The 15646-nt window shown below is 49.1% G+C and overlaps 1 protein-coding gene across 1 annotated transcript in view; it reads left to right on the top strand.

The window, feature by feature from the left end:
* The window catches only part of LOC119456970 (protein capicua homolog), a 93335-nt gene that overhangs the window by 59657 nt on the left and 18032 nt on the right, over positions 1–15646 (top strand). The window contains 4 exon segments of the mRNA XM_049669159.1: positions 8237–8810; positions 8813–8882; positions 14456–14592; positions 15348–15509. Coding sequence (XP_049525116.1) covers positions 8237–8810; positions 8813–8882; positions 14456–14592; positions 15348–15509 — 943 coding nt within the window.

Raw genomic sequence — 15646 nt, 5'->3', positions numbered from 1 at the left:
AAGAAAAGAAAGTTCGGTTCTTGATGCGGGGCGTCAAAGACCAACTATTCGCCGGATTGATGCGCAACCCGCCCAAGACTGTCGCCGAATTTCTTTCCGAGGCTACAACGATCGAGAAGACGCTTGAAATGCGCGTCAGGCAATACAACCGCCGTGCCCTGACCAACTACGCCGAAGCTCAAGCGCTAGGCGCCGACGACCTGCGCGAGACCATCAGAGCGGTCGTTCGCGAGGAGCTGCATAAGCTCTTTCCCCGGTCGCAGCCTCACGTGGCATCTATCGCCGACGTCGTCAAAGACGAACTTCAGCGCTCACTTGGAGTTCCCGATGTGCAGCCACAATCGCCGCAACCCCAGCCGGAAGCGCTGACCTACGCCGCCGTCGCCCGTCGTCAAGGCCCCCCTCCGCGCTCGCGCCAGGGCCCCGTAACGCCGCAGTTCCGTCGTCCACCGCCGCCGCCGCCAGCACGCCCGCCCGTCGCCCAGCGCAGCTACCAGAGGAAGACGGACATTTGGCGCGCTCCCGACCACCGCCCGCTCTGCTATCACTGCGGGGAAGCCGGCCATGTCTACCGCCGATGCCCATACCGCGAAATGGGCCTACGAGGGTTCCCCGTCAACGCGCCGCGTCCCGATCGAGGTGAACGACCGCGCGACATCGCCGACTACCTCGCCGGAGCCCAGTGGCAACCACGACGATCCTCACGCTCGCCGTCACCAGGCCGCTACATCTCGCCGCATCGCCGTCAGTACAACGGTCCCACCCGGGGCCGATCTCCCAGCCCTTACCCGGGAAACTAAAGGCAGCAACCGATGGAGGTGCGGTTGCTGTACGACGCAATGCCGAAGATCCTCCGATGCCGCCGACGACGACGATTCGCGATTCATCACGACGAGATATCAGCACGCCGCCTAGCAACAGCCTTGACAACACTTCGCCGCCGAAAGAAGACCTTCCGACGCGACGTAGCAGCAGCAGAGCAAGCCGACGCAGCCGTGATCCGACGCCACGAATTAACCGCAACGCCAGACGCCGGTCTACCGATCTAGACGTGCTCATCGATGGCCATAACGTCACCGCTCTCGTCGACACTGGAGCCGACTATTCCGTCTTCAGTGGCCCGTTCGCCGCCAAGTTGAAGAAGGTGAAAACAGCCTGGCAAAGACCCGATATCCGGACAGCGGGAGGCCACCTAATAACGCCGACTGGAATCTGCACAGCGCGAGTCACGGTAAACAACCGCACTTACCCGGCGAGCTTCGTAATCCTGCAGCACTGCTCCAGGGATGTCATCCTAGGCATGGACTTTCTAAATCAACACGGTGCAGTCATCGACTTAAGGTCCAAGTCGATAACGCTTTCAACGCACAACGCGATACCACCGGATACAAGCATAAGTTACCATGCCTTGAATGTGCTTGAAGAACAAGTCACCGTTCCGCCTCGCTCCAGCGTAATGATTTCCGTCGGTACCGTAGTGCCTGTAGACATGGAGGGCGTCATCGAGGGCGATCATCACTTACTGCTCGACCGTGAAATTTGCGTCGCTAGAGGCATAGCTGAGCTACGTGCAGGGAAAGCAAGGGTGATGCTCACGAACTTCAGCCCCGAATACAAGCACATTAACAAAGGCACCACGGTCGCCTACATCGACGAAATAGTACAAGCCAGCAGTGCGTTCGCCTTCACGGATTCCAGTGCACCTGCAACGACGACTATAGTACCTGAACCAACTTTCGACGTCAATCAGAACCTTCCCAGGCACAAGAAAGAACAACTAAAGGCTCTGCTCCTGCAATACGAGGACTGCTTCTCGTCGTCGTCAAAAGTTCGACAAACCCCTGTCGCCAAGCACCGCATCATAACCGACGAAGATGTCCGGCCACTCCGTCAGAGCCCGTACCGAGTTTCGGCGCGCGAACGCGAGGCCATAAGGCAACAAGTCGACGAAATGCTACGCGACGACATCATCCAGCCGTCGAAGAGTCCGTGGGCGTCCCCCGTGGTGTTAGTGAAGAAGAAGGATGGAACCCTACGTTTCTGCGTCGATTATCGTCGCCTCAACAAGATCACGAAGAAGGACGTATACCCCCTCCCACGGATTGACGACGCCTTGGATCGACTCTACAACGCAAAGTATTTTTCGTCGATGGACCTCAAAACCGGCTACTGGCAAATCGAAGTCGACGAGAGGGACCGGGAGAAGACTGCGTTTATAACACCAGACGGACTGTTCGAGTTCAAGGTTATGCCGTTTGGTCTTTGCTCGGCGCCTGCCACTTTCCAACGTGTCATGGATACAGTACTGGCAGGCTTGAAGTGGCAGACTTGCCTCGTCTATTTGGACGACGTCGTTGTGTTTGCCTCAAGCTTCGAGGAACACCTCCGGCGCCTTGAAACAGTTCTTCAAGCAATCAAGACCTCCGGACTCACGTTGAAGCCAGAAAAGTGCCGCTTCGCATATGAGGAGCTCTTGTTTTTGGGCCATGTCATCAACAAGTCTGGAGTGCGCCCCGACCCTCAGAAAACTGCGGCCATCTCCAACTTTCCTCCGCCCGCCGACAAGAAGGCGGTGCGTAGATTTCTTGGACTGTGCGCCTATTACAGGCGCTTCGTCAAGAATTTTTCACGGATCGCTGAGCCACTGACGTATCTCACGAAGGCCGACGTCGAGTTCAAGTGGGAGACGCCGCAAGTCGAAGCATTTGAAGAACTGAAGCGACGCCTGCAATCGCCGCCAATACTTGCGCATTTCGACGAAAATGCCGATACCGAAGTCCACACCGACGCAAGCAGCGTAGGTCTCGGCGCCGTGCTTGTGCAGAGGACTGACGGACTAGAAAGGGTTGTAAGTTACGCTAGCCGGTCGCTATCGAAGGCGGAAGCAAATTATTCCACAACAGAAAAGGAGTGCCTCGCCATCATCTGGGCTACATCAAAGTTTCGCCCCTACCTCTATGGCAGGCCCTTTAAAGTTGTAAGCGACCACCACGCCTTGTGTTGGCTAGCTAACTTGAAGGATCCTTCAGGTCGCCTCGCACGATGGAGCCTGAGACTTCAAGCATTCGACATCACCGTCGTTTACAAATCCGGGCGAAAGCACGCTGACGCCGATTGTTTGTCTCGCGCCCCCGTCGAACCGCCGCCACAAGACGACCAGGATGACGACACTTTCTTGGGACCCATCAGTGCCGACGAATTCGCCGAACAACAGCGAGCCGACCCGGAACTAAGGAGCCTTGTAGACTACCTGGAAGGCAAGACCGTCATTGTGCCGAAGGCGTTCAGGCGAGGATTGGCGTCGTTCTTCTTGCAAAACGACATTCTCCTAAAGAAGAACTTCTCGCCTCTCCGAGCCAACTACCTCCTCGTGGTACCCTCAGCATTGCGTCCAGAGGTTCTGCAAGCTCTCCATGACGACCCAACGGCTGGACATCTCGGTTTTTCCCGCACTCTCGCGAGGATACAAGAGAAATACTACTGGCCTCGCCTCTCTGCTGACGTCGCCCATTACGTAAGGACATGCCGAGACTGTCAGCGACGCAAAACACCGCCGACAAGGCCAGCCGGGCTTCTACAGCCGATCGAGCCACCTCGCCGACCGTTCCAGCAGATCGGGATGGACTTACTGGGGCCTTTTCCGACGTCGACGTCCGGGAATAAATGGATCATCGTAGCTACGGACTACCTCACCCGCTACGCCGAAACAAAAGCCTTGCCCAAAGGCAGTGCCGACGAGGTAGCCCGATTCTTCGTTGAGAACATCCTCCTGCGTCACGGTGCCCCGGAAGTCCTCATCACCGACAGAGGTACGGCCTTTACGGCAGAACTAACTCAAGCCATCCTGCGGTACAGCCAGACAAGCCATCGCCGCACCACCGCCTACCACCCGCAGACGAATGGCCTCACCGAGCGCCTAAATAAGACCATCGCCGACATGCTGGCAATGTACGTAGACGTCGAACACAAGACGTGGGATGCCATCCTTCCGTACGTGACCTTCGCATACAACACGGCCGTGCAAGAAACGACGCACATGGCGCCGTTCAACCTGGTCTACGGAAGGAACCCGGCAACGACGCTTGACGCCATGCTACCAGACGTCGCTGACGAAGAAAATCTCGACGTTGCCACCTATTTGCAGCGTGCCGAAGAAGGTCGACAGCTCGCCCGCCTGCGCATCAAGAACCAGCAGAGAACCGACAGCCGACACTACAATCTTCGACGACGCTACGTCGAGTACCAGCCCGGAGACCGTGTTTGGGTCTGGACTCCGATACGCCGACGAGGACTTAGCGAGAAACTCTTATGTCGCTATTTCGGACCATATAAGATCATCCGACGTATTGGCGCACTGGACTATGAGGTCGTGCCAGACGGCATTTCGCAATCACAGCGGCGCCGCGCACGACCCGAAGTCATCCATGTGGTGCGTCTTAAGCCTTTCTACGCCCGCTGACGAACTTAGGTACTTTGTTACTTTATTTTTTTTCTTTATTACGCATGGTTTTGTTTTCGCTTTCACATTTGTTTGTAGCATCGGGACGATGCTTTTTAAGGGGAGGGTATTGACACGTATACATGTTTATGTTTCACCGGTAGCCGCTTTCAACATTGGCTGACAAATGTTAAACGTTATCGCTCGGCGCAGGACGCGCCTGCATTGGAAGCTTCTCGGACGTTATCAATGCTTCTATCCGTCGTCTGTGGTCACCGACGCCCATGTAATCTGATTGTATGAGCGACGCGAATTGTCTAGAACTTTCTGGAAGACACGCGGGCATCAGGGATTAATCTGGAACCTTCGATGACTCAGGTATAAAAGCCGACGCGTTTCGCCGCTGATCAGATTTTCGACGATCGCCGACTGTGTTCGCCGCTATCGTTGTGCTTTGAGTGTACCTTGATTTTGTGGGCACAGGGTCGCCCAATAAACAACCAGTTTCGTCGTACACAGTTTACGACTGTTTTCTTCAGCGTCACTACTACGTGACAATATGTACAGGGATGGTGAACTCACGCGGCACACAACACTAAAACCGAAAGTCAAAACTAAAGGCACGCGAAACTATACATAACTCAACAAAAAATACTTGCTCAATACAAAATACAAAACTCTGACTAAATACCAAAACTACCCGAAAATAATCTATCTCTGTCTCGGAGCCTAACTCCGTCTTAGAGTTTCTACATCAGTCTGAGCCCTGACTCGTCAAAGTCTGACCACCTTGGCCCCGGCCTAACTGCGTCGTAAACAAAACGTGATCGTCTCTTGCGGATCGTCGTCTTGAAGTTCTTGTTGCACACGTGTCGGGCTCGTCGGAAGCGTTGAGAGTGCCGTAGGTGCCGACGCCTCGCGTTGTCTCTTTATCGGCGGTGAGCTCGTCGGCTCGTCGGTGATGAGCTCGTCAGCTCGTCGGCGATGGCGCTCGGCGTTGCTTAGGCCCACCTGGGTAGGCCTAGCGTCGGGATGCGTCGCTACCTCTTCGTGAGTGCCGACGTGGCGTCCCGCGGAGAATCGAACGTGCCGGTCTGCCGCAGAAGGGGGATCCTCTCTGGGGTGCCCGGTCCTGCCGTGAGAGACTGCAGCCAGTCCAGGAGCCTCGCTCGAACTTGCCGAGGTCGACGGCCACACCTTGGACGGCCAACGTCACGGACTCAACCAGACCCCCAAGTCTCCCGTCGCCAGAGCGGAGCTGGCGATGCGACCTTCCTGGCCCGGAGCCACGTCGATAATCCCCCGACAGCACCGTTCATCCCCCGATCACGCCTCGGCTCACGCGCCTCGAGAGCTCGTGCCATTCCGAACACCGTGCTTCACGTGCTCTTCTTCTTTTTCGCGCCGCAGGCGGCCTCTTACATATGACAACAATGGCAGTCGGTTTTCTAAAGACAGCTTCACCGCTGTCATTTACAGTAAAGCAAATGAATTGGGCGAAGACGATCTTGTTTTCGTATCTGATTGCACTGCTCAGGCAATTTTTTCGATTTTTTTGGGGAAAAGAAGTGTGTATTATAATTTGCTAAGCACCATAATCAGACATTATGAGCCACCGTTAATGCTTGAAAATCTCCTAGGGCAGATTCAAAATAGGAGTTTTCGATGGGAGATGATGTGTGTGCGGCGCATTTACTGTCGAGTAAGCTCCGCCAAGACAGACGCTGCCACTAAAGGTGTTGCTCTTCGGGTCACCATAGAGGCCAGGCGCGTGCGTGCTGACTGGTCAAGTTCAAATTACCCAGTGAAGGCCAATTTTAGGATTGAAATAACAAACGTTTGGCCCCATAAAAATGCATGGGTGCCGGCTGGGACCTTCAGTCGGGATCGAATTAACTGAAAAATCGAATTAACGGATGTCTACTGTATTAGTGTATGCCAAGCTTTTGGTGCCTAGTCAATGTTTATGGTGCAAACAGTAAGCAGAAGGAAGAGACAGACAGAAAGACAGTGCGTGATCATTGATACATGATTACAAGCAATCAACTTTGAAGTGTAATTGCTGTCTGCAGTGATAAAATGTGCAATTTAGAAACATCAGTCCCAAGTCAGGAATTTAAAGGTGCCACTGCTGCTTTTCTTTCTTTCACTATGAAAAAACGATTGTCAGCCGATTTTTCAGTTTCCCGCGGCATCACCATCTACTCCGTAGAACCAATTTACAATGGTGACCGAAATTTGAGATGCCACATAGTGTGTTGCTTCATTTTCTGGACTGATTCACGTTCGTGATGTCGCAGACAAGGTGGTTGCAAACAAAGGTATAGCCATTGGATCTGTTGCTCGTCCCTTCACTTTCATTCTTGAACCATTTTTGCGAAAAGAGTTTAGTTGACTAGTTGGGAACCGCAACTTTGGTTGCTCTTGAAGCTGCACTGGGTAGATCTAGTTGGAAAGGGTAGTGGGCAGCAACTGTTGCAGCAATCTCATCCTTGATATGTTTGTACCCGTAGGCTACACCAGAGATCTGCATGGGCGCCTACTGTACTGAATGGGGTGCGCTAACATGTGGGGGCATAAAGCTCCAAACTGAATTTGTGAAACAGCCCGAACTGACAGTGTCGCAGTGTCAAGGCCGCGAGCATGTTATCTGCTTTTCACAATGATGCGCAGCACATATGCGGTTGCATGACAGGTGAATACGAAATCCACCCGTGGCTTCCAAGTAGACATAATGAAGCAGAATTCAAGTAGACATAATGAAGCAAAACCGAGAGCAAAATTCTGTAAATGAAGTCTCCACTGTGTTGTAAAAGACAGTGAAATCGATTTTTGCCATTGAAACTTGTTTTTCTGGACTGGCTGATCGTTCAGACATTTTTGCAGCCTCGTCCGTGTTCTAAAAATGTCTACCCTTTTTGATCAATTTCAAATGCAATAGCATTTCTTGCACCCATTGCGCACAATGTTACTGCAAGGTATCTGCAAGACATCTTTGCAGTCAATTGGTAACTGCATCTTAATCGATAAAAAGGACCTGACTCCATAATTTGCTATGATTGTCTTTGCTAGACTCTATTCTATTGTTTTTGTCTGTTGTGCCAAATGGATGATAGTGGTAATAACAGCACTGCAGTGGAGTGTGATCAGGTCATGATGCGTGGAAAGAATGGAAAAAGAGAAAAACGAGGCATTCCAATATTTGGGCCCCGTTTTATAAACTGGAATGTGATCAACTTGTGCAAGTTTAACCTGATAGTTTTTCTTTAGTATGCTTTTGAAGTGGTGTTCTCTGGGATAACCGGGGCTCGGGGGTTTTGGTTAAAACCGAAAAAAAGAAAAGCCTGCTGAAATTATCTTTGGAAGTTGACATTTCGCTGAGAGATATCAGTACAATAACCAACCAATTCTCCAAATTTTTTATTTTGACCTTGAATGGATTGCAAATGTTTCCCAGAAATTTTGTAGTTTGACAAAACTACGTAATTGAAAGAAATGTTATTTTATGATGAAATCACTCTTACAATAGCCAAGAAATCGTTAACACGCATTTTTTGCTCTTGGTGTAACAATATTTGATTGAATATGTTATTTGTCACACGTCTTACATTCTATGACGCTTGAAGAATCCAAAAATTGTGAATTCTGCTCAGACAAACCCATTAATTTATACGTACAGACCTCTTATGCGATTTCAGTGACCGTATTATTTCAGTGAGAGCCCTACCGCCCCAGTGATCATTTATATTTAAGATGGTTTAGAGAGGCAAAATTAATACCGTCTGGCCCTTTTTGCAGCATACTGCCAGCCCTCGCGAAGGTCCTCTGACTGGCTCCAGCCTACTTCGACCCAACTTGGATGAGCAGCAATGGCGGCTACCCCAGGTGCCATTAGAGCCGATTTACTCCTCCTCTGCGTCGTCCTTGGTGCTCGAAGCAGCAGCTCCACAAGAAGGGAGCCCTAAGCAGCAGCCATTTGTGCTCGCACCAACGCCAGCCCAGCTGGGGCGTGCGCCGGGTCAACTGCACCAGCGCAAGAGCAGTGGTGCTGCATCATGCTCTCAGTCGTCCTCGCCGTCCGAGCCATCCTGCCTTACAGATCTCAGTGACAATGCTAGTCAGTTGCAGCCACTGTACCCACCAATGGTGAGCGCTACGGCTGAAGAGGGCTGTGTCAATCGGGAAGACGGTGTTGTGCCCAGGGAAGACAGTGCCGCACCAGTGAAAGAAAGTCAATCGCAGCAGCAACAGCAGCAGCAACAGCAGCAGCAGCAACAGCAGCAGCAGCAACAGCAGCAGCAGCAGCAAAGCAACAGCAACAGCAGCAACAGCAGCAGTCCGCAAAGGAACCTCTGCCACCACCGCCTGTGGCCACTGCTGGACCACCTGCTAAAGAGGCCAAGAAGTCGGTGCTCAAACGAACTGTCAACGATGGAATGGACAAGTGCGTAGAAGTTTTTATTTGTGTCAGTGTTGTACTTTACGAGACTACCCTTTTTGATCAATTTCAAATGATCATTTCTTGCAATGGGTGCAAGAAATGCAATGGGTGCATTTCTTGCACCCATTGCACACAATTGGTATCTGCAAGGTATCTGCAAGACTTCTTTGGGGTCATTATAAATAATGTTTCAAGAACTTGCAAGTGTGTCCTGGTTGTACATGTATGCAGACTTTCGTTAATTCGACCCCGGTTAATTTGTTTTTTTCTTTAATTAGACCCAGTGCCAATGCATTTCTAGGGGCCCAAACTTTCGTGGTGGCCACGTTATCTAGGTTACGCTTTTCATCTCTGAGGCCACGGGCAGCAGACGCAGCAATGCACAACTGTAGTGTTTTGACCAGCAATGCAATGATGAAATGGCCTTTCGGTATTTTTTAGATGGCAGACCGTATTTACTTGCATAATGATTGCACTCGTGTAATGATCGCACCCTGAACTTGCTGCAGCAATATGTCGTGTGCCAAGTCTAGCTGATGATGATAGTGCTTAGCATCTGTCGAATGCTATGCAAACGACTCTTCAAGACGGACTGCACGCACCAAACAGATTCTTAAGCTGGTGCCCCATTTCATTCCCTTCATCACTTTCTGCACTTCAAGAAAAAAAAAATATAGACGACCAAACTTAAATAAGTCCGAACTATCGAACGTCCGAAAAAACGAATGTATCCAAAAAAGATTATTTTATTTACGTTTTAAGGTCCCTGTGCAAGAAAGTGGTCGATTTGTTGCTGCACGCACTTCTGTTTACGTGCAACCAAGTACGCCTGTATTTCTGCCAGTTTTGTATTGTCGCTGTATGCCGATGCAAGGATTGCAAAGGCTCGAGTCAGATCCACATGTGAAGGTCCCCTCCGGAGCACACAGCACATCGCCATCATCGTCCTCCGAGTTAGTCTCTGTTTGACGGCGGGAGAACTTGCTAAATTATTTCGTCCGCGCTCAGTTGGGCACACGACAACACGGCGCTGTCGAATTCTGCGATGTCTTCAGATGTAATGGTGGCAGGAATTGGCACACCGAAGCTTAGCAGGTCATCAGTGATTTCTGCATTTGAGCTCGTTGTGGTAGGCGCAGTTCAGGCTCTTCAGTTGCAGAGTAGGGCTCATTTGGACTGTGACTCAAGACTCGTACGAAGTCGGACTGCGAGGGACCGTTAGTGCCATTTGACGCGGTCTGTCGATTAACTTGACGAGAAAGACTACTTGGAGCCAGCAGAGCGCTGTCTGGAACGCAAACTAAACAAACAAAGCAAGGGGCACCCAACACGACTCAGCGTATTCTCTGACAGCTCTTCTAAGATGGCCCAGAACAGGTCACCAAACTTCTCTTCGTTTGCGTTTTTTTTTTTTTTTTTTTTCCCGGTTGGTTCGACAGATAGGAGGGAAGGTTCGGGAACACTTTCGGCACCGCACCCTCGGCAAGTGTCCACTTGTCTCGTGGCACCTCAACCATCTGTCCATTGATAATATGCACAAACACTTTAAGATGTCCTGCTCATGAAACTGTAAATCACACACCATGAATTTTGCAGAGAGTTCCCGGTCGGCACGAGGAATCACTCTGTTCAACGCCGAGCGAAGTGTCGCATTGCTGGGAGCACACAAGAAGTGGTGCGCCAAACTGTCGAAATCATTCGATAGCTGCTTGTTGCAGTCAGGAGCGCAGCACATCGGCATCGTCTGCTAATATCCTTAACAGACGCAGCGAAGGCTTCAGTTTCGCAGATGACATGTTACTTGAAATCCGCCGTCAACAACCAACCACAGAATACACCAATGCTGCACCGCGTGTTCCGTCTGGCCAGTTCACGTAGCCGGCTAGTGGGGAAGTGAAGCTGGGTGCGACAGCAGCGCCATGAAGGCACGGGCGAGTGGCGGTTCCGCGCAACGCCGCCGAGTTTTACAACTGAAGCTAGTCTAGTAATGTTGGTAGTGCCTACATAATGTGTGCGTTTATTACAAAGGTAGCCTTACTCAATTTTATTTTGGTTATGCTCATGATAGCTATCGTAAGAATTCTGACCCGCAACTTGTATGTGTTTTCGGTGCTCAAAATGTTCTTCGCAGAAAATTTACCCCGCGTAGTGATCACACCCCTAAATTTGCATCAATTTTTAAGCCAAACCTTATAGGCTCACAAGTTTTGGCGGTAGTGGCGGTGTCACGCTGAAAAGTGTGCCATTCCTCACGATAGTGCAGAGAGGGTCCAAGCTCATTGGCATATACCAGGGACGAAAAAGGAAGAGAGGAAGAAAGAGAGAGAGAAATAAAGACCGAGAGAGAGAGAACGATTGAAAATCACCACTAAGGTCAGGGAAACATAGAAAGAGATAGAAAGGAAGAAAGATATAGAGAGAACGAAATAAAAAGAGAGAAAGGAGGAAAGAGAGAGAGAAAAAAAATCGCGACGGTCAGATACATACACGACAAGCTTCGCTTACCCCCATTTTCTCAATAGGGGAAGGGCTGGTGATTTGGAAAAAAAAAAGTGCAATCATTTGCGAGTAAATATGATATATATTTTTCATTTATTTAACTAAAATGAGCAATAATTGTAATCCTTAATATGTTCGCATGATCATGAAATCAGCCAATAGCTGTTGTGGGTCCAACTGCTTGCGATGACGCTGCATGACGACATCGCAGAAGTGAGAGCAAGTTATTTTTCATTGCTTTTGACATGAGATTGTAAATTCCCTGCTGCATGCAGTGCAATAATACTTGACTCACATGTTCGCAGGAGCCTCATTAACAGATCAGCAATGCTTTCTTACTTTGTTCAAGAAAGTGTTTCAGGGCTCCTTTAAGCTCGTATGTAGACGAAAAGTGTCAAGCTGAATTTGTGCAACACAGCATAAACTGACGATGTTGCGCAGTCAAGGTCGCACTTTAAACGGCAAGCACATGCACGTGATATTCGAGCGACAACGACGGGCAGAACCTGTCGTATCGCACGGACGTGACATCAGTAAAAACGTACTGGCAAATTTTCATTGTACAGTCAAATCTCGATATAATCAATCGCACAAAACCACCAAAAATTGTTTGTTATTCTGAAAGGTCGTTATTGTGAAATCCCTCAAATTAACCATTTCGCTCATCAACCTATCAGTTCATAAGTTGTCACCGTTGAGCTCTCCATGAAAATGTTGCTGTTGGCTCTCGGCCCGTGCTGTTGCTATTTTTCATAGATTCCGCCGCCACGCACCACTGAAGCACTGTATAAGAGTGATCCGCGCAAGGCAGATGCTGACGCTGAGAAAACTACCGACAAAAAGGAAGCTCCATGTCACCTCCAAAGCACAGTGTTTCTTTTGTTTGTTTTTCACATTCCTTGCCGGGAACACCGCAACTGTCTCACTCGAAGTGGATACTTTAACTATTCCAAAGCGCAAGTAAACAACACCATTCATAAAGTGCAAAGTGCGACTGTGTGGCATCAGCGCGAGTACGGAGGTTACATTTCTCGTTACTAGTAGCTAGTACGGCCGCAGACAGAAGCACGAAAGATAGGCATGCACAGAAAGAAGGGCGAAAGAAGGAAGAAATGCACCTCTCTTGCTAGGCGACACTTCTCTGGGCGGAGCATGCGCTCGCAAAACCTGATGTGTCGTCGCCTCCGCAATAGACTAAAAAAAATTCTCTCCAGTGATTTCTTAAATTTAAATTTTTTTTTATTGAGCGCTGTTTCAAGTTTTCCGAACCCGCGCGCCGCGATGTCCGCTTTCTGCACCTTGTCATCTGCTAGCCTACTGTTTCCGCTCTCGTGAAGGATACACGGAAATCTAACAATTCCCAGATCTTGAAATATTAGTTCGTAGTACTGAGTTGTTAAGATGACACGGAAACTCAATAATGATCATTATTCTGAAAAGTTAGGCATTCTGAAGTTCGTAGTACTGAAATATTTTTACATTGAACCCATAAGAAGTCAGCTGGAGATTTCTGAAAAGTTTGTTGATCTGAAAAGTTTGTTAATGGAGTATTTGTACTAACGAGGTTTTACTGTAGTCCGAATAAATACGTTCATGCACACATAAAGAAATCACAAATATACCAGGAGGCCAATGTTTTAACCAATCTGCATTGGCTGCCATCACCAGTGGAAATCCATTCTGTGCCACCATGCCACCAGCGTGAAATGCCGTGCCATCATCCCGTGAGCAAAACTGAAAACAATTTCACAGCCCGCAGTGGCGTCTGTGGCCTAACAGCGTCAAAACAAGCAATTGATCTCAATAATAAACACAAGACAACGCCGATACTTTGATTTCAGCTTGAGATGAGATGAAGCGATGGCTGATTTTACTGTTTATTTTTTGCTTTCACGGCACAGAGCAAGTTGCAAGAGCTAATTCAGAGCGAAGCGTGTGGACTGGTTGCTGCCATGTTGTTGCGCAATCACGCTGTCCCCGGCGGAAATGGCTGCGGGGACTTCCGGGCGACAAGCTAAATTTTCTGGCTGGCCAAAATCTGGTGACGCGACAAGTGACAGTGATGGATCGCCCTTCGCGATGGCAAAACCTGTTGTTCGTTGTCATCGCTTCTAGTCGTTACTGAAAAATCTCGTGCATGTGGTTGCAGCTTAAGCCTTCGCGAAAATGCACAACAGGCGAATGCTATACGCTCCCACGGTCTCAACCATCAGAATATAGGTAGGTAGACTTCAGCACAAGAGTGAGCAAGAGCTTGTAAACACATTTTCTGTGCTGCTGGAGTTGCAAGAAATGTTGAACTTGCATTTTTGCATGAAAATATCTGAATAATGACACTTTGAAAATAAACTGACTCCAGAGATAAACCAATTTTTTTTTGCAAGTAGAGAACCAACTTTTCTTAGATTTGTCAACATCTGCCTCTTACGTTAACATTTTATGCAAATCCCACAACTATTCAAACTATTTGCTTCGATCTTGATTCAAAGCAAGAAATTTGTTTGCCTAAGCCTATCGAAGAAGTATTTCATCTTTGCACTTCCAGTCTACATACAACAGCTGCGCGTAGCAGCATCTGCTGCACATGACCTCAGAGATCGTGCCGGCGTGCTATGTAGCATAGATACTGCGGTCGCCATGGAGTGCCGCGATGAGCCCTGTGGCTGCTGACAACCACGTGCTCTGATTGGTCTCTATAGGGGATTTAGCTCCAGGTGTGTGGCAACTTCTGAGGCAGGGCCGTGCCACCCCCCCTGTGTAGCTTCCTGCATGCTAGTGCAGATGAAAGGAATGAGACATCTGCACATCATTGCAATGGCTACCTCTAACTCCGCTTATACTTGAAGGATTCAAAAACTTTTTTGTGGCAGGAAATTTGTGCGATGACGTCCTTTAATAGTGAGGCCATCTTATGATTAGTTAAAAAAGTGTTTCAAGGCCCCTTTATGGGGCTTTAGGCAAGATTGATGGAGGTATTATTTAATATATAAGCTCATTTTGCCTCACCAGCCCTTGTTAAGCATTCCCACTACCATCACTACTTTACCCTTTCCTTTCTGCATGTGTTACACCAACAGGGTGTTGGAAGAAGTGAACTTCAAGGCCCAGTTTGCCAAGCTACCTGAATACAAGCCAGAGGAATCGCCTTCCGGAGCGGCATCTCTGCCCTCATCGCCGTTTGTGCAGACCTACAGGAAGCGGCCAAAACCTTCAGGTGAGGACATGTGGCAAGATGGATGGGAGCATATTTCTCCCGACACCTGCAGATTTGTATGCTTATGCTCATGATAATTCTGAGGACCCTCTGCAGTGGCTGCAGTGTTCTGTTGCTAAGCATGAGGTCACCGGTTTGAGTCAAATTTTGAAGGGGGCGGAATACAAAAATGCTTGTATACTGAGTATTGAGGGCACATTAAAGATCTCCAAATGGCCGAAATTGATTAGGATCCATCAATTATCACATCTCTCATAGCAGGAGTGTTTCATTAGGACGATACACTGCGGAAATCAATTGCAGATAATTTCTTGAGGGGTCTATTTGTTTGTTTGTGCACTTACTACTCATGAGACAGCACCGCATCATCAAGTAACTGTGCTATTCTGATGTTAATGAATATCAAAGGCTGGATCCTTGCACATGTGAAGCTGTAGTTTTATTAATGACCTTTCATGTGAATATTTTGGTGCCTCAGCATCAGATAACTGTGTTTATCTCTATCTTAACAGAGACCATCTGCTGGATCCCCGTTTCTGTAGGGTTGCATCTGCATAGTTGCATCACCAAAGTTCTTCTGTAGTGACATATTTTAGACACAGAGAAATCTTTCTAAGCTAGTGGCACTGCAAAATTGCACCCTTTGTTCCCGTTTATTTCATTGATAGTGCCTCTTGCAAAGCGAGCCACAGCGAACCAATATTGTGTGCCACAGTGACATAGTGTGTCATGACAACACTGGCCTGAAAATGCAGATGTGGCCGAGGACAATGGTGATCCGACTGGGTCCAAGTGTGCTACTGGGTCGTCCCCAGTGGGCACACCCCGCACTCCCCAGACCGCTGGGCCGAAGCTGGAAGGCACCAAGTTCTTTGGACCCAGCTTCAACCTTGACGTCCTGGCAGACACTCGAAATGGTTCGTATGGAAAGATCTTGCTAATTGTCAGACTCGTAATTGCATTTGAATTTGTAGTTGCAGCAGAAAAGTGGCAAGCATAGGTCAACATACAGTCAACGTCCAATTTTTCGGACTCCCTAGGCACCGCAAAGACG

This window comes from Dermacentor silvarum, chromosome 6 (assembly GCF_013339745.2).
Source record: "Dermacentor silvarum isolate Dsil-2018 chromosome 6, BIME_Dsil_1.4, whole genome shotgun sequence".
NCBI lineage: Eukaryota > Metazoa > Arthropoda > Arachnida > Ixodida > Ixodidae > Dermacentor > Dermacentor silvarum.
The sequence above is the reverse complement of the archived record's forward strand: the minus strand, read 5'-3'. Positions and strand labels throughout refer to the sequence as shown.